The sequence below is a fragment of the Eutrema salsugineum genome, unplaced genomic scaffold (assembly GCF_000478725.1).
Source record: "Eutrema salsugineum unplaced genomic scaffold, Eutsalg1_0 scaffold_1, whole genome shotgun sequence".
NCBI classification, from domain to species: Eukaryota; Viridiplantae; Streptophyta; class Magnoliopsida; order Brassicales; family Brassicaceae; genus Eutrema; species Eutrema salsugineum.
The window spans coordinates 7,348,453-7,374,005 of record NW_006256909.1 but is presented as its reverse complement, the minus strand read 5'-3'; the positions used below and the strand labels follow the sequence as shown (position 1 = coordinate 7,374,005).

General features: G+C 38.5%; 7 protein-coding genes across 11 annotated transcripts; 4 read left to right on the top strand and 3 right to left on the bottom strand.

The window, feature by feature from the left end:
- Positions 1-902: 902 nt before the first annotated feature.
- Positions 903-2,389, bottom strand: LOC18028597 (leucoanthocyanidin dioxygenase). The gene is made up of 3 exons (XM_006413546.2): positions 2,337-2,389; positions 1,721-2,237; positions 903-1,619 (listed from the first exon to the last, which is right to left on the bottom strand). Exons 2-3 carry the CDS (start codon positions 2,215-2,217, stop codon positions 1,040-1,042), a joined length of 1,077 nt encoding a protein of 358 aa, XP_006413609.1. The 5' UTR covers positions 2,218-2,237; positions 2,337-2,389; the 3' UTR covers positions 903-1,039.
- A 6,692-nt stretch (positions 2,390-9,081) lies between these two features.
- Positions 9,082-11,531, top strand: LOC18028596 (PGR5-like protein 1A, chloroplastic). 3 transcript variants are annotated; one of them, XM_024149363.1, is made up of 11 exons: positions 9,082-9,189; positions 9,227-9,421; positions 9,797-9,909; positions 10,003-10,099; positions 10,200-10,300; positions 10,393-10,449; positions 10,538-10,614; positions 10,702-10,864; positions 10,942-11,039; positions 11,134-11,213; positions 11,317-11,531. In XM_024149363.1, exons 2-10 carry the CDS (start codon positions 9,232-9,234, stop codon positions 11,201-11,203), a joined length of 966 nt encoding a protein of 321 aa, XP_024005131.1. In that variant the 5' UTR covers positions 9,082-9,189; positions 9,227-9,231; the 3' UTR covers positions 11,204-11,213; positions 11,317-11,531. The 3 variants fall into 3 exon arrangements, with proteins under 3 accessions (XP_024005131.1, XP_006413607.1, XP_006413606.1); XM_006413544.2 differs by having other exon boundaries at positions 9,091-9,421; positions 11,323-11,497; XM_006413543.2 differs by having other exon boundaries at positions 9,092-9,421.
- Positions 11,532-12,268: 737 nt separating this feature from the next.
- On the top strand, positions 12,269-13,482 carry LOC18028595. The gene has a single exon (XM_006413540.2). It carries the CDS (start codon positions 12,269-12,271, stop codon positions 13,304-13,306), a length of 1,038 nt encoding a protein of 345 aa, XP_006413603.1. The 3' UTR covers positions 13,307-13,482.
- Positions 13,483-14,758: 1,276 nt separating this feature from the next.
- LOC18028594 (protein FIZZY-RELATED 2) lies at positions 14,759-17,859 on the top strand. The gene is made up of 8 exons (XM_006413539.2): positions 14,759-15,261; positions 15,752-15,874; positions 15,989-16,093; positions 16,457-16,699; positions 16,788-16,982; positions 17,069-17,170; positions 17,256-17,387; positions 17,483-17,859. Exons 1-8 carry the CDS (start codon positions 14,791-14,793, stop codon positions 17,534-17,536), a joined length of 1,425 nt encoding a protein of 474 aa, XP_006413602.1. The 5' UTR covers positions 14,759-14,790; the 3' UTR covers positions 17,537-17,859.
- Positions 17,860-18,493: 634 nt separating this feature from the next.
- Positions 18,494-20,354, bottom strand: LOC18028593 (protein STAY-GREEN 1, chloroplastic). Its single transcript, XM_006413538.2, has 4 exons — positions 19,900-20,354; positions 19,415-19,588; positions 19,104-19,271; positions 18,494-19,016 (listed from the first exon to the last, which is right to left on the bottom strand). The coding sequence occupies exons 1-4, from the start codon at positions 20,032-20,034 to the stop codon at positions 18,693-18,695; spliced, it is 801 nt and encodes a 266-aa protein (XP_006413601.1). The 5' UTR covers positions 20,035-20,354; the 3' UTR covers positions 18,494-18,692.
- A 190-nt stretch (positions 20,355-20,544) lies between these two features.
- On the top strand, positions 20,545-23,183 carry LOC18028592 (dihydroorotase, mitochondrial). Of its 3 annotated transcripts, XM_006413537.2 has the most exons (9): positions 20,545-20,728; positions 21,107-21,160; positions 21,293-21,441; positions 21,642-21,823; positions 21,943-22,079; positions 22,154-22,319; positions 22,405-22,521; positions 22,613-22,773; positions 22,855-23,183. In XM_006413537.2, exons 2-9 carry the CDS (start codon positions 21,131-21,133, stop codon positions 23,047-23,049), a joined length of 1,137 nt encoding a protein of 378 aa, XP_006413600.1. In that variant the 5' UTR covers positions 20,545-20,728; positions 21,107-21,130; the 3' UTR covers positions 23,050-23,183. The 3 variants fall into 3 exon arrangements, with proteins under 3 accessions (XP_006413600.1, XP_006413599.1, XP_024005524.1); XM_006413536.2 differs by lacking the exon at positions 21,107-21,160; XM_024149756.1 differs by lacking the exon at positions 20,545-20,728 and having other exon boundaries at positions 21,050-21,160.
- Positions 23,070-25,489, bottom strand: LOC18028591 (probable serine/threonine-protein kinase At1g54610). The gene is made up of 6 exons (XM_024149755.1): positions 25,166-25,489; positions 24,778-25,065; positions 24,392-24,709; positions 24,076-24,303; positions 23,805-23,987; positions 23,070-23,728 (listed from the first exon to the last, which is right to left on the bottom strand). The coding sequence occupies exons 1-6, from the start codon at positions 25,487-25,489 to the stop codon at positions 23,210-23,212; spliced, it is 1,860 nt and encodes a 619-aa protein (XP_024005523.1). The 3' UTR covers positions 23,070-23,209.
- Positions 25,490-25,553: the final 64 nt, after the last annotated feature.

Below are 25,553 nucleotides of genomic sequence, written 5' to 3'. Positions count from 1 at the left end.
ATCTGGAAAAGCAATGAAAAGCCTTTATTTAGGATCAAAATGTTTTGGCAAACCAGGAAAAGCCACTCTCTGAAGACTCCATCCCTTCAGCTTCTTCATTTTCAAAACTCAGTGATACACCAGCATAAAATTCAGATGGGTGTGATGACATTATTTGTTTCAGGAAATCTTAAACGAGATTTTTCCTAGAAACTGCTATTTAAAGTGGGAGCTGTTCAAGGCCATCTTCCATTTGTAGCAATACTGTATGTAGAACAAACTCTGGAGCAAGTGAATCTTCACCTCAAAATTTGTATGATTCTTAATCTTCAATACCCAATCTAATAAATAGATCATTGTCACTCCATTGATTCTTCGGGCCACTAATCAATTTAAATCCTAATTATGGTTCAACTTCTCAAGATTAAAAAAAAAACACTTTTTCCTAAACTAGAATACTAACTTTGATTGTGGGTTCGTCCTCATCTGTGCATCTAGTGCAAACCGTGTGCACAACTAAGATTCGACATCTGGTTATTAGTTTGGTTTGGTACCAGTTTTTTTTTAGATTTTGGATAGTTTGGTTATAAGGATTTGAAAACATATCAAAATCAGAAAAAAATCGAGTTGGTTGTTTTTGGTTCAGGTTGGTTCAGATAATAGATTGAAGAACAAATTTGGATTCAAATTGTAATCTTTCTGTGTTCCTCGTTTTTACTTTTTACTAACGCTTCATATATGATTCACCAAGAGTTGTACACTAATTAAGTTAAACATATACGATAGAAGTAAGTCACATAGACTAGAACCAACTAAACCGGGGGCATCTATTTCAGAATGTTATACAGTTTATATTGGCTACCCGATTCTTTCTAAGAGCTATCATTTCAATGAAACTAAAAAATGAAGCATGAATAATAAAGAGACAAAAATATCACAATGATACAATCCGTAGAAATATTCGTCATATCTTCGATAAGATACAAACATTAAATACATGATAAAGACACAAACACAAAAGAAAAGAGAAAGGCGAACATAGAGTTTTACATGTATAGACTTAAACTTGATTTTTTTTCTCTGATATCAATTCCTCTTGTTCGTTCCTAAACAACTTATGCTCAATATGTTGAGCAAATGTCCTTGGAGGAAACTTAGCCGGAGACTCAACACTCACCATCTCCGGCAACGGCTTAAGAACAATCTTATCCTTTGGTGGCTCACAAAACACAGCCCAAGATACCCTAACTTTCTCCTTATTCACCAACCCACGATGAAGTATACTCTTATACTTGCCATTACTAAGAATCTCCAAAGTATCTCCAATGTGCATCACAATCGAATCGGGGACACATTTTGCAATGACCCATTTACCCTCGTAGAACAGCTGCAAACCTGGAACCATGTTGTGTAAGATGAAGGTTAGAGCGCTTACATCGGTGTGAGCTTCCACGCCAAGTGCTAGCTCAGGCTGAGGGCATTTTGGGTAATAATTTATCTTCATTTGTAGAAGAAGCTCTTCTAAACCACCCACTTCTTTCTCTAGACGGTCAGACTCTAAGCCTAGACCTATAGAGAGCGCCTTGAAGACTTTTGTTGCTAGCAAACGAAGACACTTGGCGTACTCACTCGTTGCTTCTCTACAATCATCCAAAAACGTTAAAAATGACTCTATAACCAAACCAAAAGTTTTGTTTTCTCTTCTTTTTTTTTGTAAATAGCGAAACAATTAAAAGCTTACATGTAATCACTTGGTGTCTTGGGCCAAAGTGAAAGATCTCTTTTGTCTTCAGGATAAACAAGATGAAAGAAATAATCTTCCCATTCCAATTGTCCACTCGCGTTGTTAGCCAATTTACTTCCATACCCTTGAATCTTCCCTGTAGCTTGATCGTTGGCATACTTCTCCTTCTCTTCAACGGGTAAACCGAAAAACTCTTCTCCGGTTTTCTTCACACGCTCCATTAGATCAACCGGTACACCATGGTTGACCAAATGCATCACTCCCCAATCCATAGCTGCCTTTTTCAGTTCCTCAATGCATTTCTCACGAATCTTTTGATCTTCTGACTCGATGTCTTGTAGGTCGATGGTGGGAACTTGAGGACCGTCTTCTTTCTTCTCTTCTTGGAAAACGTCGTTGATGCTCTCGAGCTCTTCTTTGGGACGAATGTATTCTTTCGGGATCGATTTGATTCCGCTTGAGGCTAAACTCTCAACTCTTTCTACTGCAACCATCTTCTTGTCTTGTTTAAAAACTAAAAACAGAACAAAAAAAAAACAGAGTGAGTAAAGAAACTTTAAAGCAGGGGAGAAAAACAGAGTATAAACAAAAGAATTTGTTTTGTTTTTCTTACTATCTACTTTCGATTTTTGTTGCAAGTAGTGTAAATGAAATTGTGCAATGGCTTTCTTATATAAGCAAATATTTCCTTTTATTTTTTTAATTAGTTTTAAGAAGTTGTTAAAGACTTAATAAGAGAGCTACCGGTGGGTAGTGATTGTGTGAGGAGGAAGAAGAGGTTACTTCACGGTCAATGGGAGAGGATGGTTTGGTTGACTGATGGTTTCACCATCCTTAAGATCCAATGGTCAAAAAGTTTGTTTCCCTTTAATTATCTAAAGGAGGAATTAATGTGTATTGACTTGGATCTAAAAGCCCAGCCAAAGAGGCCCATCAAATAATAAACCGAATCATACTATCAACGTCACACTTGGTGGCGTTTCTTCTGCGTCCGTGTGCACGTGCCTGAATCGTGTCTCCACGTGTCTACTTCTAATAGTTCTATCAAATTACCAATATAGGTGTGTGTACATTATCCTTTTTTTTCGTTCAAATTTATTTCATTTTTGTAATTTTGACATTAGTTACCAAAAAATTACTGGTTTCACTTTCAGAAAATAATTGCATAATTTAGTTTAATAATGAAAAATGGATAATAAAAAAATTTCCAAATGGCGACTTTTCAGGCAATTTTTCTAGGGTTTCTTTTCCGATTGATTTCAACCACTCCGTTGGTGGTTTTCTCGATTCCCGCCGATAAGATAGGACCTACTTCTCCACTCTCTTGTCTGGCGACGGTTAATTCCACTTGGGAAGACACGATCTCAAGTAAGAAGCAGTTCCCACCCATTTCGGTGATGTCCAGAGAACATAAAAGCAGAAATCGAGAGTGGAATTTTACACAACTCCTCTTGCAATTTCCCGCACATACTCACTTTCCATTGAGATTCTATTCTCTATTACAAAAAATGGCAGATAATCTACGACGAGCGGTCCAAGATCTCGATCTGGGTGTGGAAGACGAGCCTTTCGCCTTGCCCGCCGATGTCCTGCATCAAGCTGCTTACGAAAACCGTTTTGTTCTTTGGGGTCGTGCAACCAATCCACGACGCCAAAACATACGCTCCATCATCGCCAACATGCCCAGAATTTGGAGTCTTGAAGGTCTGATCTTTGGGCGAATCATTGAAGGGAATCGGTTCCAGTTCATATTCCCTTCTAAAGAAACAATGGAGAATGTTCTGAGAAGAGGCCCGTGGGCATTTGCAGACAGAATGATTGTCCTCCAGCGCTGGGCACCTTTTGTGGATGTTGCGAGTTTGGATTTTATCTCATTTTGGATTCAAATTCGTGGAATTCCATTCCAGTTTGCCACACAAGATGTAATTGCTCACATCGGACGTTCTTTCGGAATGTTGATGAAAGTAGATTACAATCAAGAAGCTGTAGCACGAAGAGAGTACGCACGAGTACGAGTCAACTGGGATATCACTCGCCCCCTGCGATTCCAAAGACACTTCCAGTTCTCACAAGGAGTCAACACTCTGCTTCGCTTCCGTTACGAGAGACTAAGAGGGTTTTGCGAAGTATGTGGTATGTTGACTCACGACTCTGGCAATTGTTTGATTCATAATGGTGGTGGGGTGCTTGTTTCGGATGATGATGATGATGATGATGATGACGGTCCTGGAAATGCACCACGAAGACACCAAGGTGTTCAAAATGGAGGTGATGTTGATCATTCTGATGGCGATGGTGACGAAGAGGAACCTCATCAAGCCAATGAACACAATGGTGGTATTCAGATCCGGGAGATCAATGATGAAGAAGTTGAAGCCATTCTGCGTGAAGGTGCCCAAAACCAGAATCTTCAAAATGGAGATCATGAAGCTATTGGTGAAGCAGGGTTTCTCAACGATGATTTTGAAGAGGAATTGGGAATGAGTTCTGAAGATGATCAAGATAATGGTGATAATGCAGGCCTTGTTTCAGAAATTGCAGGTTCTGAAGACAATATTCAGATGCCTGAGAGAAACTTGACTCCCCGCGGAGCTATAACATTGGAGCAGGACGTGGTTCAAGGAAACATTGGTTCAGAACATTCAAACCTTTCTGATCTGCAAACTGAGCACACCATGACATCTTACCTGGGGAAACGTAAGCACTCTGACTCTGATGATGAGAAGTTTGTTTACAAAATGCATTCTCGTGAGCAGGGTGAAAGCAGTGGTCAAATGGAGGAATCATCTCCTCCCAAAGTGTTGAGAGGCGCGGTGGGCCCAGAACCACCTCTTCCACCATGAGGACAGCCTGTTGGAACTGTCGAGGGATTGGCATTGACCTCACAGTTCGACGCCTTAAGGAGATTAACCGCAAGTATCTCCCGGACATCATATGCCTGTCTGAAACCAAGCAGAAGGATGATTACATCCGTGATTTAGGTGCTCAGTTAGGATTTCTTCATTATGTTACTGTTCCACCGATTGGTTTAAGTGGTGGATTAGCTGTATTTTGGAAGATGCCAGTAGATCTAGTTGTTTTATTTAAATCCCCTAATCTTGTTGATTGTGAGATATCTATTAATGGAATCAAGTTTTTTTATTCCTTTGTGTATGGTAATCCCAATCCAAAACTCAGAAACCATTTATGGGAAAAACTTGAAAGATTGGGAACTAACAGAAGGGGAAAACCTTGGTTTCTCTTAGGGATTTTAATGAAATACTAGATCATAATGAAAAACTTGGAGGAAGAACACGTCCTGACAACTCATTTAGAGACTTTCGGCGACTTGTCAGAACCTGTGAGTTTACAGATCTGAAATCAAGTGGTGATCGATTTAGTTGGGCTGGAGAGAGAGGAAAACATCATGTTACATGTTGTCTTGATCGTAACATGGCTAATAATGAGTGGCATTCGCAATTTCCATCATCAGAAACAGTCTTTTTGGAGTTTGCGGAGTCAGATCACAGACCCCTAATCACCTTTATCTCTGAAATGGAAGAAGAAAAACGTGGTAGCTTTAGATATGATAGCCGTCTAACTCACAAGGATGGATTCAAAGCAATGGCTTTACAAGGATGGAGAGGTCAAGGTGAAATGGGAAGAACAAGCGTCCCATTAACTAAACGATTGCTAGGATGCAGGAAAAAAATATCAAGCTGGAAACGTGTGCATAGAATAAATGCAGAGGAAAGGATAAGCATTATTCGGAGCAAACTTGACAAAGGTATCGCCAACGGCTCCATATCTCCACCTGAAAGATTAAAACTTCGTGAAGAGCTTAATCAAGCTTACATTGACGAAGAGATTTTTTGGAAGCAAAAGAGCAGAATACAATGGTTAAATGAAGGTGATCGTAATACTCGCTATTTCCATAACATCACTAAAGCCAAAAGATCTCGGAGCCGATTTTCTCCATCCTTGATTCTGACGGTATACTACACAGAGGAAACTCTGAGATAAGCCTGGTGGCATTAGATTACTTCAAGGATCTCTTTACATCAACGAGGGGAAATGAGCATTTGTATGACGAAGTGTTTTTTGACTTCCAAAGCAAAGTAACATCTTCTATGAATGATAATCTAACACGTGAAGTGACAGAAGATGAGATTAAGAAGGCTGTTTTTGATATTGGTCCACATCGGGCACCAGGCCCTGACGGCTTTACAGGGGATTTCTTCCAAAAATTTTGGGATGAGATTAAAAAGGATATTCTTCAAGAAGTTAAAAGCTTCTTTGATTTTGGAACTTTGGATCCTGCACACAACCACACGAACCTCTGCCTAATACCAAAAGTTCATCCACCTACAGTGATGTCAGAATTCAGACCTATTGCACTATGTAATGTGTCTTATAAGATCATCTCTAAGATCTTAGTCAACAGGCTTAAACATCATCTCTCTGGCATAATATCAGAAAATCAAGCAGCATTCATACCTGGTCGGATGATAACGGATAATATTATCATTGCGCATGAGGTTTTCCATAGCCTGAAGTCAAGAAAGCGACAAGCAAAGAGTTATATGGCCCTCAAAACAGACATCAGTAAGGCCTATGATAAACTAGAATGGCATTTTCTAGAGGAAACAATGAAACACATGGGCTTCTCGACTCGATGGATCCAATGGATTATGAAATGCGTTTCGTCTGTTAGTTTTTCAGTCCTCATTAATGGCCAAGCTTATGGACATATCACACCAGAAAGAGGTATACGACAGGGGGACCCTCTCTCCCCATATCTTTTTATTTTGTGTGCTGAAGTTCTTTCCCACATGATGAATAGAGCCACTCAAACTAGAAGATTGCAGGGTATTAAAATCAGCATTCAAGGACCATCGATAAGCCATTTGCTTTTTGCTGATGATTCTCTTTTCTTCACCTTGGCGAATGCTCGTTCATGTAAGGCAATCCAGAAGATTCTCAGCATTTACGAAGCAATCTCTGGCCAGTCTGTTAATCTGCGAAAATCCTCATTAACCTTTGGGGCCAGAGTTCAGGAAACAACCCGTAGGAAAATGAGGAACATCTTAGGCATTTTTAATGAAGTAGGAGGCGGCAAATATTTAGGATTACCAGAGCAATTTGGAAGCAAGAAATCAGAGATGTTTAAATACATCATTGACAAGGTCCAAGAACGTACACAAGGATGGAGTAAAGGCTTTCTATCACAAGGCGGTAAAGAAGTTCTTCTAAAGTCTATAGCTCTCGCCATGCCGATCTTCTCTATGAATGTCTTTAAGTTACCGAAAGCTATTTGTGATGAGATTACCACGACTATAGCAAGATTTTGGTGGAGCCCTGGTAATAATGCTAAAGGCATGCACTGGTTAGCTTGGAAACGAATGAGCCTCCCAAAAAGAGAAGGTGGAATGGGATTTAGAGATTTGGAGAGTTTTAATACAGCCCTGCTCAGCAAACAAATCTGGCGAATTATGCATCATCCCAATTGCTTGATGGCCAAGGTTCTACGGGGAAGGTACTTCCCACAATCTAATGTATTGAACGCTTCTATGGGAAACAGAGCTCATAGGGGTGGAAATCACTATTACATGGAAGAGATCTCTTGAAAAAGGGTCTTTGTTATGTCATTGGTAATGGGACAATCATTAATACGTGGACAGACCCATGGATCCCATCTCATCCCCCGAGACCACCTCGACCAAGACACACCACAAATGAGGCACAACGAGTCAATCTCCTCATTAATCAACATGGTACTTGTTGGAATGAAGCCATGGTTAGGGAATATATCCATCCAGATGATGTTGATCAAGTACTATCAATCAAATTATGCCCCAAAGCTACAGTAGATCTGCTTGGATGGCACTACAATAAGAATGGGATCTACTCTGTTAAATCGGGTTACTGGTTAGTAACCCACCTCCCAGGAAACGACTTCATTGCGCCACCGAATGGTAACCAACGTCTGAAACAGCATATTTGGAAACTGAAAACAGCTCCTAAGCTAAAACATTTCTTATGGAAAATAGATGCTGAAATACTACCATCAGGAGAGCTACTAAGAAGAAGACATATAAGTCAACAATCTATTTGTCGAAGATGTTGTAAAGCAGAGGAATCTACAAAACACATTCTTTTTGATTGTGATTATGCTCAAGCGACTTGGAGGGCATCAGGCATTCCAAACCCGATTCTATTTGATACACAAACAAGCCTTGATGACAAATTGATCGCTTGTCTGTCCAGCAACACAACCTCTCTTCTCAGACAATATCGTCAGCTACCTTTGTGGATCTTATGGCGACTTTGGAAAAGCAGAAATACTCTTCTCTTTCAAAAAAAACATCTACCCTGGGGAAGAAATTTGGAATACGCAAGGAAGGATGCAATGGAATGGATGAATACAGAAGACTATGTAAACCTTTATGCTGGTGTAAACAACACAGGTTCTTGTTCAAAGTTTAACCACACGTTGTGGCAAGTCCCTCAAAAAGACTGGATCAAATGCAACTATGATGGTTCTTTTCTTAATACAAGCACTGCAGCAAAGTCTGGATGGATCATTCGTGATGACAAAGGAAGGTATATGGGTGCAGCTCAAGTAAGAGGTCGAATCGTCTTAAGTGCGTTAGAAGCAGAACTTCAATCTCTTATTACGGCTATGCAAGGCTGTTGGAGTAAAGGCTTACGAAGGGTTGAATTTGAAGGGGATAACAAAACAGTTTTTGAACTTCTTAGTGGATTGCAACAGAACTTTCATCTATATAATTGGATCAGGGAGGCACGATGGTGGATATCACGATTTGATGACGTCAAGTTCAATTGGGTGCCGCGAAGATTCAACAAACCAGCTGATATTTTGGCAAAACATCCTCTTACTCCACTACAGAATTATGTGTTCTATTTCTATGTTCCACATATTATTACAAATGAATTACATTCAGACTTTGTACCTATCCTTCATTAATAAAAGTTTTTAGGCGAAAAAAAAAAAATTGCATAATTTTATCAAAAAATGAAATTTATATCACATTTTTCTATCTTAAATTCCAGAACCCATATTTGTTAATCTTCTCTCTGTAATAGCTCTAAGTTAAATTAGTTATTAACGTTATACATAAATGAAGAAAAAAAATAGAAATCATTAAAGTCATTCAAAAAAATATTTATGTAATTAGGTAGATTCTTCTTATTACAAACCGAAAATATAGAAAGGTGGATATTTAATGCTGACGTGGATATTCACATTTTTTAAGATGAGAGGAGAAAAAAAATGAGAGATCTGCCTAGGAATTCATCTCCACACCTCTCTTATCTCTAATTTCTTCCCTCCAAATCATCTCTACTAAATTAATAAACAAATAAAAAAAACAAGCAATTAAAAAAAAAATCTCAAAATCAGAACAAACCTGAAGCTCACAGTAACAAACGCATCTTCAACCACAAGCTCCTGCAAAAAATTTCCCGGAAAACAGAGGAAAAGGATCTCCTTTACTCTCCTAGGGAAAATGGGCAGCAAGACGTTGTTCAGTTTGACAAGCCCTCGACTTTTCTCCGCCGTTTCTCGCAAACCCACCGTTTCTTTCTCTCCTCCGTCGTCGTCGAGGTCTCAGTGGGCTCAGCTCAGCCCTGGAAGATCGATTTCCCTGAGAAGAAGATTCTTCTTGTTGCCTGCAAAAGCCACCACAGAGCAATCAGGTCTTCATTTTGCATCCTTCATCTCGAATTTGTTCACGATTGGATTTACAAAGTTGAAGCCTTTTAGAATTTAGTGGTCGATTTCCTCTGGCACCAAAATCTAGTCGAACCTTTGATCTCATCGTCTCTAGCTCTGAAAGTACTCATTTTTTCTAAGGACTCAAACCCTGTTAATGTTTCAACTCTTGATTGCATTCTTCAAAGGTGTTGATTGGTTCAATGACTATAATCTCGGTTTAGCAAAGGTTGTCTGTGTTAGACTTTGTTTCGAGGTTTAGGGTTTATCTCTGTACTCAATTTACAACAGTAAGGTATTAACTTAGCTTTATATTTGCGGATTAAGTTGTAATTTACAGTCTTTTTGACTTCTTTAAGGTCAAGTGGAAGGAGAAGAAGTCGATAGCAATATTAATGCTTATTGTAGCATCAACAAGGCTCAGAAGAAATCAATTGGTGAAATGGAACAAGAGTTTCTCCAAGCCTTGCAAGTAACGGCTACATACCTTCTTATTTTTATAAGATGCCAAAAACATGATAAATAACAAATCATCCAAAGAGCCTGAGAATTGTTTATTTTGCAGTCGTTCTATTACGATGGCAAAGCGATCATGTCAAATGAGGAGTTTGATAACCTTAAAGACGAGTTGATGTGGGAAGGAAGCAGTGTTGTGATGCTAAGTAATCAACCATGATTCAATTTTCATATCTTTTTTTTTGGTTTCTTAGTGTTGAGTCCTGATCTTCTTTTTTTTTTTTTTTTTTTTTTAATGAAACGCAGGTTCGGATGAACAAAGGTTCTTGGAAGCTTCAATGGCTTATGTTTCTGGAAATCCGATTCTGAATGATGAAGAATATGATAAGCTGAAACTGAAACTAAAGGTTCCATCCCCTTTATTCTTCACTCGAAATATACATATCGTGTAAAAAGATTTCTTTAAGCTTCAGTTTTATGATTCTTTCTGCTCTTTTAGATGGATGGTAGCGACATTGTGTGTGAGGGTCCAAGATGCAGTCTCCGTAGTAAAAAGGTAAACATAGCATAGGTTCCATTGTTTTAGGTTAGACCGTAAAAAAAAAATTATTACTTTACAGTATTGTTCATTTCCTCAAATGCAGGTGTATAGTGATCTCGCCGTAGATTATTTCAAGATGCTCTTGCTGAATGTTCCTGCTACCGTCGTTGCTCTCGGCCTGTGAGTCTCTATAACCAATTCATTGAAATCATTTAACTCCAGATTTTTTCTTTGCTTACATGTTTTCTTTTAATATGGTACTTCCAGATTCTTCTTTCTGGACGACATTACAGGTTTTGAGATCACATACATCTTGGAGCTTCCGGAACCATTCAGCTTCATATTCACGTGGTTCGCTGCTGTGCCTTTGATTGTATATCTGGCTCTATCAATCACCAAATTAATCATCAAAGACTTCTTGATCTTGAAGGTAAAAAAAAACACCATTACTCAAGATTGCAAAAGAAAAGCAACAAGAGTCCTTTATGAATGTTCTTGTTTTGGCAGGGTCCTTGTCCGAATTGTGGAACGGAGAATGTCTCCTTCTTTGGAACAATTCTTACAATCTCCAGTGGCGGTAAAACCAACGCTGTCAAATGCTCCAAGTAAGATTATAGCTTTAGATCTTATTTCAAAAGAACATAACATTAAACAGTATTTGAATCATTGGTCATCTCTGTCTTTTTGTTGCGGTTTTAGCTGTGGAACAGCAATGGAGTATGACTCGGGTTCTCGGTTGATCACATTGCCAGAAGGAAGCCAAGCTTGAAGGCTGTGAGGTACCGAAATCTTCATATAGAGATAGTAATTCCTTTTGTAATTACTCTCTTTTAGTTCAAATGGAAATCTGAGATAGTAAAGTATTTTTTTTTTTTAAACAAGGTGAAGATGGGAAAAGAAGAATGGGTTTTGTCAGAAGCAAAATAGATATTGATGGTTGTATATTTAAGATCTTCCATGTTAGCTCTTTCCTCCTTCACATGTTTTCTGATTTGTAAGTATTGTGTAAGCAATAAGAGAAATATTTTATGAATACTTCTTCTATCAACCTTTTGTAGTGATAATATAGTCTTTAATAATAAGTTAGGTATCAAACTGATCTAACCCGAAACGAAACAAAATATTTTGTTTGGTTTGCTTATATTGAAAGACTAAATCCGAAAACTAAAATCGATTCTACTCTAGAGACTACAACTCAACAACAATTATGAGTAATGCATAGTATGAATTTTGGTGTCAAAAAAAAATTGAAATGGTGTGTAACATAAAGAGATTGATTGATAAGAGGACTAAAGTCAAGAAAACACATAATGAAAGGACAGACAAAGGTATTAGCATTTCAAAAGTGGTAAAGTCACACGAATATTAGCACGCCAATGTCTCTCTTTTATCTTTGCTTGTCTAAACTAAATTACTATATTTTTTCCTTATTTTGAACTAACACAAGAGTAATCGTTTTTTTTTTTTTGGGGTCAGGACACAAGACGACTAATCATGATCATCATCTTCCCATGCCTCTATCATCATTAACCCAATTTTCTCGTCCACTGTCTCAAAATTGCTTTTATGTTGGTATGAAAAAAAAAACATTTAAAACTGTAAACCTATACGTTAGAACGGTCATAAGCTTATTTAACAATTATCATATGTCTTTCTACAAAAGGTAAAAGAGAAATCTGACAAATGAAGTGTGATTGTTCATAATGTTGTCCACTTTATAAACACAAACACATCCCCACAAAGTAAAACACAAACAAAATCAAACTTTCTTTTCTCTTTCTAATTCACTCTTCTTCACTACCTCTGCAAACCCTTAGAATCTCTGGATCCTCTCATGGGTTCCTTCTCTTTATGTACATCAAAAATCTCGATCATCATCATCACCATACTTCTCTTATCATTTCACCAATCTTACTCTCAACCCATCCAATCTACTCATCTTCTAGATCTTATAATCAGAGATTACACCATTAGAAACTTTAAGCTAAACCTCAACACAGGCACACCACAAAAAATCCACCTCCCTTCTAATTTCTCCGGTATTGAAATCGACACGGTCAAGTTAAGGTGCGGGAGTTTGAGAAGATACGGTGCAAGAATCGGAGAGTTTCACATCGGCTCAGGCGTGACTGTGAAGCCATGCCCGGAAAGAGTCATGCTGGTTAGGCAAAACCTCGGTTCGAATTGGTCTTCCATCTACTCTACTGGTTATAACTTAACCGGTTACAATTACCAGCTCGTGTCACCGGTACTCGGTTTATTAGCTTACAATGCTAACCCTGACGGTGTAGCCACGAACCCTTTCGAGGTTAACGTTTCCGGTACGGATCAAAACCCAATTTTGATCGATTTCTTGAACAACAAGGCAAGTGGTAACACTAACCCTAGCACTAGCCCTAAGACGATAACGAAGAACTCATCAGTCTTGTGTGCGTGTTTCACAAGCAACGGTAACACAACGTTTAGTGATCAAGTTTCGCCTTATGTGTGTAAAGGAACAAGACAAGGACATTACGCTCTCGTGATGACGATAGAAGCTCGAAGAAAAGATGATGATAGTGGTGACGGTGGGATGGTGACGTCATCGACGGAGGTGAGTGGCGGAGGAGGAAGGTTGAGCCGGTGGAAAGTGGTGGTTGGGAGTGTGATTGGGTCGGGGATTGGAGCGATTCTGCTAGGGATGTTGGTGGTGGCGATGTTGGTGAAGGTGAAGAAGAAAGCGGAGAGAGAAGAAATGGAGAGAAGAGCTTATGAAGAAGAAGCTCTTCAGGTTTCAATGGTGGGTCATGTTAGGGCTCCTACTGCTCCTGGAACTAGAACTCTTCCAATAACTGCTGATGATAGGTATAAAAACAGTCATTTGATTAATTAACTATCCTTAATTATATTTTTTTCCCTGATTTTTCACAATTTAGTTTTGTTTTAACATATATATCAAAATTAGTTTGAATGAAATCCAAAATGAAATTTCATCCAAAATTTTTCTTTTCTTTAAACGGCTAGAATCTTTTGTTTTCTTTTTTTGTTTCCCTCTGCAAAAGTGAAGACTTTTACAGAATGGAGCAATTTCTCTTTTTAATGGTACTATATATATGGTCTTTTTTTACGTTGCTTATATATGTTATGGTCTAAATTAAAACCCCAACTTTCACATTGTAAGATCCTTTTTTTTGTTTTTTTTTTCATTTTTGATTTATCCTTTTTTTTATAATCCCTTTTCTATTTTGGACCTTTTGGTGAACACAAGATATTAAATTTCCATCCACACATCACCAAGGCCAAGGGACACCTCCTTAGATGTTAGCTAATAGCTATTATTGTTAACGTGAAAGCTGTTTTCACCAAACATCGTAATTACATGGAATTTCTCTTTTCTTTATTTTCTGTTTTGTTTGATTCTCTTTTTTTTTTTCCTTTTTTTTATTATACAAATCTTCTTTCCTTCATTGCTACAACAGTTTGGTTCCCTTAATTTAATGTGTGGAACGTAAAACAAATCACTTCCGAACGTGAGACTTTAAAAGAAAAAAAGAAACCAAACAAAAGACTACTTCATTGCAGCAACTTGCAAGTAAATATCATTCATTTTAGTAAGATTTTTTGGTTGCCTTTTTTCAGTTTTAAATGTTTTAGTATATAGTAAGAAAAATTGAAATTAAATAGAGTTTAAATCAATTTCTTATGATAGTATAAGTGTAGTTCTTTTAGTTGGATTGAAGTTTTCTAGTATATCTTAGATTTGATTTTTGATTTTTTTTTTTTTGAGACATCAGTTTTGGTTTGGTTTGTGTATCTCAATAATATTTTGGATATTGAAAAAAAAAACAATTCCATAGAATTCAGATCTGATATTAATATTTATATTAAAAAAATACTTGGCTTGAGTTGGCGTAGATCTATGAGATTTAATCTAAGATTAATATTTTCCTTGTGGATCTGCCATCTAAGATTTTTAAGATCACTAGTTTTAATTAACTCATTTGAAGTAAATGGGTGAAAGTGGAGTTAATAAATAACTAAATAAGTACGCATTTAGGCATATCTAATTGGGCCTAGCTATAAGCCCATAAAAACTTGTTTTCTAGGGGTCTAAATCAAACGATCAAGATCTAATCATGACGTAATCAACCTAAACACCACCTGATCACACCTCTTGATTTCGCATCAATTCACATGTCGTTTTCTGTTTCCCTTGAGATTTCCCGGGAAAGGAAAAATTAAAAAAAAAAGGAAAAAAAGGTAAAAAAGATTAAAAAAATAAAAAAATAAAAATCAATAAAAGGACAAAGAGGTTTCAACACTCTTTAGCCTTTGTTAAATCTGAAGAAGAAGAGACGAAGCAAAATAGTCAAAACCATGGAAGATCCTACCGCAAGCAATGTGACTCCGGCGGCGAATTCTTCTTCTCATCTGAATCTATCGCCGTCGATGAATACTCCGACGCTCTCGCTTGAGTCACGAATCAATCGTCTAATCAATGCCAACCAATCTCAGTCACCATCAAGGTCAATATACTCTGATAGATTTATACCCAGTAGATCCGGATCCAATTTCGCTCTCTTCGATCTCGCTCCTTCTCCGAGTAAAGACGGGAAAGAAGATGGGGCTGGCTCTTACGCGACTCTCTTGCGCGCGGCGATGTTCGGACCAGAGACGCCGGAGAAAAGAGATATTACTGGGTTCTCTTCGTCGCGAAATATTTTCAGGTTTAAGACGGAGACGAATCGGTCCTTGAGCTCGTTTTCGCCTTTTGTCTCCGATGATGCTCCTGGTGTTAGCCATAGTCCGATCAAGGCGTTGAGGAAGGTGTCGCGATCGCCCTATAAGGTGAGTTTTTTTTTTTTTTTTTCCTTTCCATGTCCGATTCTGGGGATCGTGCATTGCGAATTTCTCTTTTTTGGGTGTTTTTGATTGAAGTAGATTGTCAAATTTATAACAACGGATCTCGATCATATCTCGTGTTTGTGAGCTAGATTTGCATTGTGCGACACTGATCGTTCCTTGATTTGCTTTTTGTGTAATTTTTGTAGAATTGAGTTTGAAGACCTTAGATTATCGATCTCGTTGACTTTTGTTCTTCGATTCCGTTGTTGCATGAAACATTCTGTGATCTTGGTGATGTGTTGTTCTCTGATCCTGAGGTTAGTGATCTAGATGAAATAGTTATTGAAGAATGCTTGTTGTTTACTGTTTTTTCAATAGCTCTGAGTGTGGTTACAGATGTGCAGAGCTTGTTCTTGTCCTAGGATTTGAAATTTTTTTTGTTTGTGGGCAATGTTACTTCAGATGATAACAGAGGCTTTCTCTGTGTTCGTAGGTACTGGATGCACCGGCTTTGCAAGATGACTTTTATTTGAATCTCGTGGATTGGTCGGCGCAAAATGTTCTTGCGGTGGGACTAGGGAACTGCGTGTATTTGTGGAACGCTTGTAGCAGCAAGGTGAGTCCTTTTGCCACTTACAACTTTATAATAAACCTTTTTTTTTAACTTATGTGTTTCGTCACAGCAGTTTCTAGTTGTTTTGATGTTGATATCTTCCTTCAAATTCAACAGGTAACTAAGTTATGTGATCTCGGGGCAGATGATAGCGTTTGCTCTGTAGGTTGGGCGTTACGTGGAACTCATCTGGCTGTTGGAACTAGTACCGGGAAAGTACAGGTTAGATCTCATTTACGTTTTGTTATGTGCATTGTTCTATACTCTTAGCCTATGTGTTACTAAGAATTTAAGTTACTTTTCAACATTCTGAATCTGGAAGGAAAGTTGTAAAGTATATACCTACAGTTACAGAATGATTGGATCATATATGGGGACTCTAGTATTCGTGCCACATCTATTAGTGGAACAATATCAGGGGATTATTACAAAGATATTTTTCTTGAATGATAACATATGCTCGAATAAACCCTTATCGGTTAAGATGGAAAGTATCTGAAAAGTATATGAAACCTTAGCCGATAGGATTTGAGGAATTTATGATGTTCTTTTTATGGAATATTCACTTTAACTGTGTTTTGACAGATATGGGATGCGTCGCGCTGCAAGAGAACAAGAACAATGGAAGGTCATCGGCTAAGAGTTGGAGCCCTGGCATGGAGCTCATCGGTTCTGTCATCTGGTAGCAGAGACAAGAGTATTCTTCAGAGAGACATACGTTGTCAAGAAGATCATGTCAGTAAACTGACAGGTCATAAATCCGAGGTATGTGGACTCAAGTGGTCTTATGACAACAGAGAGTTAGCATCTGGCGGAAACGATAATCGGGTATGTACTGTTATGTTCTTCATTTGTAGTTACATTAGTCTTCTTTTTACCACCAACATGGCTAAAATGGTCATGGATTTTTCCGCAGCTTTTTGTATGGAACCAACATTCAGCACAACCAGTATTGAAATATAGTGAACACACTGCAGCGGTTAAAGCCATTGCTTGGTCTCCTCATGTTCACGGGCTTCTTGCTTCTGGTGGTGGCACTGCTGATAGATGCATACGTTTTTGGAATACAACTACGAACACTCATTTGAGCTCCATAGATACATGCAGTCAGGTAAATTACTTAACTTGACATGACTTCACGAAACATACCAAAAATTTTCACGGTTGATAATCGTCTTTGTTTATGCATATTTACAGGTATGCAATCTGGCTTGGTCTAAGAATGTTAACGAGCTGGTTAGCACGCACGGATACTCCCAGAACCAAATCATTGTCTGGAAATACCCAACCATGTCCAAAGTATGAAATCTATCTCTCTCTCTCTGACCATTTTCCTCTGTATATTACTTTAATGGTTAACCATCTCTCTTTTGTTTTGGTTCAGATTGCAACTCTGACCGGTCACACTTATCGTGTTCTGTACCTTGCGGTTTCACCCGATGGACAGACGATTGTAACCGGAGCAGGAGATGAAACCTTAAGATTCTGGAATGTATTCCCTTCCCCGAAATCTCAGGTAAAAAACACTAACTTATCCACATCTGTAATTAATGATCTTCAAAAATGTTAGTTACAGAGGAACTGATTTCGATCTGTGTGGTCTCAACGCAGAACACGGATAGTGAAATCGGGTCGTCTTTCTTTGGTAGAACAACAATTCGGTGAATATAATCATTTCAAAACACAGACAGATACATGTTCTTTCATTTCTTCAACAGCAGCCTCTGAGTTGGTCGTCTCAACCAACCTTTTCACATGGAGAAAGAGTCGAATTAAACTCTTTTTCTCTCACACGGATGCAAAAAGATCTAACCCTTTTTGATATAATACGGAGGGGTTCGACAAGATGCGTAACAAATTTTCAAACTGTATATCTTTATTCAAATTTTTCATTATACATCATATATAAAATTTTGTTGTTGTCTTTTACTTACGAACACACACCAATTTATAGTGAGTCATAATAAATGCAATAATTCGTTGCCCAACTTTCTTGTATCACTTCTTCTTCTTGTTGTCTACCCATATTTGGTCGTCATTTACAGGTAGGTAGATAGACAAATGGGGTGAGAGGAAAAGAAAAAAGTCATCTTTATTCTGGTTTATTAAAATAAGAAACTTGTGAAGAAAGAGACCAAATAAATCCAAGAGAGTGATTTGGAATCATTAGAAAGCAAGGAGTGGCCAGTACGCTTTGTAATGTAGACCAGACAAGTCTTTTGCCGTCACTCACTCCTAATCTCTTTACCTTCACGTTTCTCCTTATGGTTTCACCGTTGATTTGTGTCCTAATATGCGACTATTCCTTTATACAAACTTTAATTTGGTGATGATTCTTGTGAGCTTACGTTTTCGTATTTTAATACTTTTTTCTGATTATTCGTATTCGTGAAATTTCCCACCTTTTTTAAATGTTTGATCCATATTTACTACGGTTTTTTCCTTTGGGTATTTTGTGATTATTGGACAATTTTTATTTTATTTTGCTTAGCTTTTATGCATTTTTTTTTTGTTTGATTCTACCAGTCATCCCTTTTGTTGCTTATTCATGGCAAAGTTACATTTTGAACGTGTGAATGAGATGTTATTGTGATGGTCAAAGACTCAAGACCAGACGCAAAGTACTAAACATTTTTAACTTAATTTGGCACTAGTAAACCTACAAACAATCATTATTTTCCTATACCACATTATGTACACCAAACCAAACCCAACCAAACCAAACCAAACCAATACTAGATGATCCATCAGAAGGAAAGATCTTCCATTCCCTTTTCACTTTACAAACCACCAAAAAGGATGATAAAAAAGTATTCAATCACTAGAGTTTCTCCGGATTAGGAGTAGAAATTCCCTCAGCCTGAGCCCCAGAGTAACCACTAGCTGTTTCATTACTAAGACTATGAGACCACGGAATCGAGCTAACCGGTGGAAAACAACAGCTGCACTCATCCGCGCACCGAGTCTCAGGAAGAGTTTGAGTCCTGTGACCATCATGCGAAGTAGCTTCCCAAAGCGGACCCCAACACTCTACTCTATTGAACTCATCGACGTTAGAATGGAAATAAACCCAAACAAGAGCTTCTTGCAACTCAGGGTAGCTGTTCAACAGGTTCCCATCGCCATGCACAAAAGCCTTGAGCACCTAAACATATCAAAACAATCATAGTAATCAACATTCTCGTTTCACATGATGTAAATAGATGAAGTTATTTTCACTTTGGAAGCTTACCACTGGTAGTTCTTTGCAAAAAATGTAATATCGAAACTTTGCGAATAGATCTAACAGGAAATGGCCACCGCTTATGTGACAGTGAACATGAAGAGACATTTTCCCTTTCACTTTTTTCCATTCTGCTACCACTTCATCTCGGTATATCTTATTTGCCCATCCTTGTAACTACATAGAGAATGCATATACATCAACCTCTAAATTGCTAAAACCATAAAAGCATAAACTAAACCATTTTTTAATGTTCTTCAATAGCCTCTACTATGTTTCTGTGTCTGTAGATATGTTGAGAGCAGAGACAAGGGTTTTACCTGAGAATTGTTTATAGAATGGGAAATAGCTAAAGTTAATTTAGCTGTAATGTCACTGTGAGTGAGCGTGTAAGTTCTTGGGAGCGTTGATGGATGCTTCTTCTCATCAACCCCTAAAAACAATACTTTCAATTTGGATGATTCGAAAATTGCCGGTCCAAACAATCTTGCCATCTGCACCAAATCCAAAACACCTTTAAATAACCGAATAATGTTCTTAGCTTTACGAATCATTTCTTTAATCTCTACACAGATAAGAAATAATCTTTAAGGTCCCTAACACATAAAGTTAGCGTTTTGAAATCGAACAAGAACCGTAATATTCACGAATTTCCTAAAAGCCGTGAAGAATTGAAACTATAGCTGGAAATAGATACTGTAAGAACAGCGGATCAGCTCAATTACACTGGATTTTTCTGAACAATATATCAAATGACCAAAACAAACAAAAATTTCTATCAAGATGATGAAAAAAAAAGCCTTACGGGAACAATCGATTGGTTCTTCCTCTTGGATCTTCTATTGGCGACAAAGAGTGAGCTGCTACTATTACTCCGTTTGTCCGGATAAGCTGGTCTCAGCTTTGTCGGTAACAACAGATTCGCCGACAAACTACACATCGCTGCTCTCTTTAGCCAAAATCAAGCTTCAATTTTTCAGAACTAGGACAGAACAAAACAGCCCTAAATACAGAGAGGCCCTTTTGCAAGGCCTGGAACCAAATCCTCACGCGATTTCTTGCGTGTGTGTACACTAAAACCAAAATCGAAAGCTTGTGACTTTAAGAAGAAAAAAAAAACCCAAAAAAACGAAGCTTTCGTTTGCTTGAAGCTTTAGCTTTTGATTATCCTTTGGGACCTTCTTGTTTCCTCTTCCTGGAATTTAGGGTTCTTCTGATGCGTATTGGGTTGGTTCTTGTGTTTTAAAAGGGGTTGCTTCACGTTTCACACTTCCCTGCCCAAATCTTCGACACTCTTTTGGAATTTTTTTGAGCATGAGAGAGTGCCACGTGTCATCTCGAATACTTGCATGAGTTTCCCATGTGTCGTCGTGGTGGGGCTAACAAGTGGCTTTAACAGTCTTTTGGATAACTTAACCATCTCGTTGCGACAGAAGGACACAGATTCGACTCGAACCGAACCTTGATCATGAACTTGTCGAGCCGAACCCAATTTGTACGGTTTATTACCGGTTTAATATAATATCATTGGTTTGCCGGTTTAGAAATTAGATTTTCACTCAAGTCATCTTTTCCATCACCAGCGTCATCTCCGTCATTTGCTTTTCAATTTCAAAGTGTCTCTGCTCTAATCGGTAAGATTCTGTGATTTGAGGTTGCATAAATTGTTTGGGGGATGAGATGATTATACAGTTGTGGTAATTGGATTTCAGAAACTGATTTTCTTTGATTTATAAAAAAAAATTAAGAGGAAGTCGTGATGGATTCATGAGCCTTTTGATATGATAGTTAAAGCTTAAGATATGTGGCAGATAAGGTGTTCGACTAAATGTCTAAATGAACTTTTGAAATGTGGTTGTGTTTTGTCAGTCAGAGTTTTCGCTTATGGGGTTTATTAGCTTAAATTCAACTTGTTTGCGATAATATGCAGATTTTCGTTTGGTCTTATTTTGCTTGATGGATGCTAATTTGTTCACTTGTTGAATGCCTTATCTTTTGTTGCCCTTTTGAAGAGGCGAATCTTGCAAAGTCTTGTGATGATAAAGACTTTGGTTTCTCCTTGTAGTGTATGTACTCTTGCCTCCTCCACTCTTGAGTCTTGTTTTGTTTACTCCAAATTATTCAGTCACGTGACCCAAATTTTGATTTAATTTAAATTCAGAAGCATCTCGCTGACCCAATATTTATTCATGTTTTAGGGATTTGGATCTCAGAAACTGAAGTTTGACAGATCTTGTACGAAAGTGAAACCGAGAGCAGTAAGAATGGAACTCACAATCACTCAACCTGATGATTGGCATCTTCATCTCCGTGACGGTGATCTTCTTCAGGCTGTTGTTCCCCACAGGTCATATAACTTCCTGCAATTTTTTTTGTTTTTATTTTGTGTGGCTTCTGTGTGTTTTTGCATCACTCTTTGGTGGTTATTAGTGTTTACAATGGAACCTTTGCTGTTTGTTCTGTATGAATTCCTCAGTTACACAATCTATATTTTCTTTGATGCTTGTGTTTTATCTGATGGGAAATGCGTTGTGTGAATGTGTGTAGTGCGAGTAATTTTAGGAGAGCGATTGTGATGCCGAATCTGAAGCCGCCTGTTACAACCACTTCAGCTGCCATAACTTACCGGGAATCTATCATGAAAGCTTTGCCATATGGGAGCAGCTTTGATCCACTTATGACACTTTATTTGACTGACAAAACCCATCCTGATGAGATCAAGCTTGCCAGTAAGTACCTGTGCCGTTGTTTGTCCATCATGTTGCAAGTAGTCAGATACATTTTCATCTTTCAAGTTGAGGTTCTACTTGCGAATGTTCAGCTTATGTATATATAAGCTCGTTTTTAGGGGAAAGTGGTGTGGTCTATGCGGTGAAGCTGTATCCTGCCGGTGCCACAACCAACTCTCAAGATGGTGTTACGGACCTCTTTGGAAAATGCTTACCAGTACTAGAAGAGATGGTCAAACAAAACATGCCTTTGCTGGTAAATAAACGGCACATCACATTAGATTTTTTAAAGTCTTTTAGACCATCTTGTCTAAAAAATGTTTTGGTTAGGTTCATGGAGAGGTCACAGACCCGTGTATTGATGTCTTTGACCGCGAGAAAATCTTCATTGAGACAGTTCTGCAGCCTCTAATCCAACGCCTTCCGCAGCTGAAAGTAGTGATGGAACACATCACTACCATGGATGCTGTGAAATTTGTTGAATCTTGCAAAGAAGGTTTTGTAACTATCTTAGCTCTCAGTCATTGTCTTTTGGTTATTGTTATTCTGCTTGGCTCATCATACCCTTTTGTTGGTTCTAGGGTTTGTGGGTGCAACAGTCACACCACAACATCTCCTTCTCAACCGGAATTCTCTTTTCCAAGGTGGATTACAACCGCACAACTACTGCCTTCCCGTTCTCAAAAGAGAGATACACCGTATGTTCTTCACTTTTCTCTAGAACATTAAGATTTCATTTCTTACAGCTCCTTTCTGAAGATTATTGTTGCTTAAACCTCAATTATACAGGACAAGCCATTGTTAAAGCTGTAACTAGTGGAAGCAAAAAATTCTTCCTTGGCACAGATAGTGCTCCGCATGAGCGGAAAAGAAAAGAAACATCCTGCGGATGCGCTGGTATTTACAGTGCTCCCGTTGCCCTGTCTTTATACGCCAAGGTCTTTGATGAGGTAAACTTTGTTACTCGAACAGTGTACTATCCCGGTTAGGAGTTTCCTTATGTTCATAGCTGATGCTTCTTTAATGTTCAGGCTGGTGCGCTTGACAAGTTGGAAGCTTTCACAAGCTTCAATGGACCTGATTTCTATGGCCTCCCAAGAAACTCGTCGAAGATCACACTGAAGAAAGCTCCTTGGAAGGTTCCAGAGGTTTTCTCCTTCTCCTTTGGGGAGATCATTCCAATGTTTGCTGGAGAAACCCTTCAGTGGCAACCGTTCTTCAAATAATGTGGTGGTTTGGAACTGTTTAATTTTTCCTCCCAAATCGGGAAACTCATTGTATCTCTTTGATTCTATTTTCTTTTTCTTTTTTGGAATAAAAACAAGATACTGGCCAAGAATATTGTTTATTTGTGCTTGAATCTGTTCTATTCTTTTACTATTGAATCTAATTGACAGTACAATCCTCAGTCAGGGTGTGTTTGATGCCTACTATCGCCGATGAAGATGTTCCATTCTCATAAACGCTAGGCAGAACTGATGTTGAGTTATCCCTAGATGGACTCATTGGCCAAGGTATGTCGTCTTCCATATTCATCGACCCTCCTAGATTCTGATTGTGTCGAGATAAATCTGTGTCAGAGACTTCTGCTCCACATTCATCCTCGGTTGTCATGTCCTTAGTTGTTCCATTCTCATAAACGCTAGGCAGAACTGATGTTGAGTTATCTCTAGATGGACTCATTGGCCAAGGTATGTCGTCTTCCATATTCATCGACCCTCCTAGATTCTGATTGTGTCGAGATAAATCTGTGTCAGAGACTTCATCTCCACATTCATCCTCGGTTGTCATGTCCTTATTTGTCTGCATATGTCTAGTAGAATGATCCGGTGAAGTCAAATTCTCGTCTTCCTCGGAAGACTTAGTAAATGAATTGTCTGTGCTCCTGGAATCTGGACATTTGCTCTGCATTTAAATCATGTTTTATTTCAGATTTCTGCCGAAACACTCGAGAAACCTAGAAACCTAAGATTAGAGATACCTGCACCGCTTCTCTGAGAGAAGAATCCGATATAATTGGCTGGACAGCTTGAGGTTTATCTATTCTTCTACTTTGAGAAGCTTGCTTTCTAGTTTCATCGCGCATTTTAATGTCGATTTCCTTAGTGGGTGGGTATTTTGGTAGAGAAGATGGATCACAAGCCAATGGCTCAGTTTTAAAGTACTGTTTCATATTAAAAGAAGCTAAATCATAAGAACAACAAACCACATTTTACAGAGAAACATGTAAAGATCCAAACCCAAGTATGTACCTCGCTCTTGAGAGCACTAGCTGCACTCCCTCGAAAATCTGGGTCTACTGAGAGCAAAGTCTCTAGAAGCGAAATAACAGGACTTGGAAACTCTTTGAATGTCTCTGCTATATTTGAACCATATGGAAACATGGGTCTCATTGGAGTTGGAAGCTGTAGCTTTAGTTTTGTCCAATAATCCTCTGAAGGCGATCCACACAACTCGAATATCTTTTGCAGTTGTTCTGTCTAACATTTAGAATGCAGAGAACAAAGTCTGAGACCTTTGCTTATCTTGGTAAAAACAAGATCGATTGGAATGTAACTGTTTGTTTACCTCGTTTTTCCCAGGAAGAATAGGCTTTCCAGCGTATAATTCACCGATTACGCAGCCTGTGCTCCACAAGTCAATCCCAACACCGTAATGAGAGGCTCCAAGCAAAAGCTCAGGAGGTCGATACCATAGAGTTACAACATGTGTAGTCAATGGAACACTGTTATGAGGATCAAAGAACGTTGATAACCCAAAATCCGCAATCTTGAGGACTCCATTTCCGTTTATGAGAAGATTCGAGCTTTTTATATCTCGATGAAGTACATGATTGGTGTGACAATGATCAAGCCCTCTTAAGAGCTGCGTCATATAGCATTTGACCTGACAGAAAAGAAGAGAGATGTGATTGATGGCTACGAAGTTTTTTAATAGAAGTGATAAGACAGTACCTGAGGTTCTGAGAATTCGACACCGAGTAATGAAGAGAGTCCCAAAAGGTCATGTTCCATGTACTCAAAGATCATGTAGAGGATAGAGGAATCGTGGTCTACTAGCATTAATCCTTCCAATTTGATGACATTGGGATGATCTAGCTTCCGCAGGATTATGATCTCTCTGGCTATACACTTGATGCTTTCTGAGTCGCTGAGATCAAATCGGATTCTCTTCAAAGCTACGGTTTTATTACGGAGAAGATCTCTACCTTTGAACACCTTACTGAATGTTCCTCCTCCAATCTGTTGCAGAGACAGAGAATAAGTTTGTTTATCAAGAAGAATGAGTAAGAACAGAGATTCTTAGATAAAGAAGAGAGATTCTTAGAGAGAGAAGAGGGACTTGTTCTTGCTTCTCGAAGTGAGATTCACGGCCAGGGATCCAACCGACAAGCGCTTCACCAGCGGCAGAGATAAGCCACGGTGGCCAACCGGAGGCAGCTAATTCCGATGACCGAGGATGAGAATTAACAACAAGAACACTTTCCTCTCTCTTCAGCTCCTTGGGTCCTAATTTATCACTCATCTTCAACAATTTTGTATCCTTCTGGGCTTGATCATCATCATCTATTATAGTTTGTGATGTAGGAATGTGGAAGCGAGGACGGTTTTCCGGCGACCCTTTTGTCGCCTGTTTCTTTTTCCGGGAAGAAATCATGCAACCCATATTGACAAAAAGCTTGAGACACACGGCACTTAATGTGTTACAAAGGTTGCGAATATGATGAAGA

Coding starts and splice junctions, on each gene's coding strand:
- LOC18028592 (XM_006413537.2), top strand. CDS start 21,131: ATGATAAAGACTTTGGTTTCTCCTTGTAGT. Junction 22,320..22,404: donor TGTTGAATCTTGCAAAGAAG/GTTTTGTAACTA, acceptor TGTTGGTTCTAG/GGTTTGTGGGTGCAACAGTC. Junction 22,774..22,854: donor ACGCCAAGGTCTTTGATGAG/GTAAACTTTGTT, acceptor TTTAATGTTCAG/GCTGGTGCGCTTGACAAGTT.
- LOC18028597 (XM_006413546.2), bottom strand. CDS start 2,217: ATGGTTGCAGTAGAAAGAGTTGAGAGTTTAGCCTCAAGCGGAATCAAA. Junction 1,620..1,720: donor AAGACACCAAGTGATTACAT/GTAAGCTTTTAA, acceptor GGATGATTGTAG/AGAAGCAACGAGTGAGTACG.
- LOC18028594 (XM_006413539.2), top strand. CDS start 14,791: ATGGAAGATCCTACCGCAAGCAATGTGACTCCGGCGGCGAATTCTTCT. Junction 15,262..15,751: donor TGTCGCGATCGCCCTATAAG/GTGAGTTTTTTT, acceptor CTGTGTTCGTAG/GTACTGGATGCACCGGCTTT. Junction 16,983..17,068: donor CCATAGATACATGCAGTCAG/GTAAATTACTTA, acceptor GCATATTTACAG/GTATGCAATCTGGCTTGGTC.
- LOC18028593 (XM_006413538.2), bottom strand. CDS start 20,034: ATGTGTAGTTTGTCGGCGAATCTGTTGTTACCGACAAAGCTGAGACCA. Junction 19,589..19,899: donor AGAACCAATCGATTGTTCCC/GTAAGGCTTTTT, acceptor GATTTGGTGCAG/ATGGCAAGATTGTTTGGACC. Junction 19,017..19,103: donor TTTGCAAAGAACTACCAGTG/GTAAGCTTCCAA, acceptor TGATATGTTTAG/GTGCTCAAGGCTTTTGTGCA.
- LOC18028591 (XM_024149755.1), bottom strand. CDS start 25,489: ATGGGTTGCATGATTTCTTCCCGGAAAAAGAAACAGGCGACAAAAGGG. Junction 25,066..25,165: donor ACTTCGAGAAGCAAGAACAA/GTCCCTCTTCTC, acceptor TCTCTGCAACAG/ATTGGAGGAGGAACATTCAG. Junction 23,729..23,804: donor CTCTCAGAGAAGCGGTGCAG/GTATCTCTAATC, acceptor ATTTAAATGCAG/AGCAAATGTCCAGATTCCAG.
- LOC18028595 (XM_006413540.2), top strand. CDS start 12,269: ATGGGTTCCTTCTCTTTATGTACATCAAAAATCTCGATCATCATCATC.
- LOC18028596 (XM_024149363.1), top strand. CDS start 9,232: ATGGGCAGCAAGACGTTGTTCAGTTTGACAAGCCCTCGACTTTTCTCC. Junction 9,422..9,796: donor AGCCACCACAGAGCAATCAG/GTCTTCATTTTG, acceptor GACTTCTTTAAG/GTCAAGTGGAAGGAGAAGAA. Junction 10,301..10,392: donor AGCTGAAACTGAAACTAAAG/GTTCCATCCCCT, acceptor CTGCTCTTTTAG/ATGGATGGTAGCGACATTGT.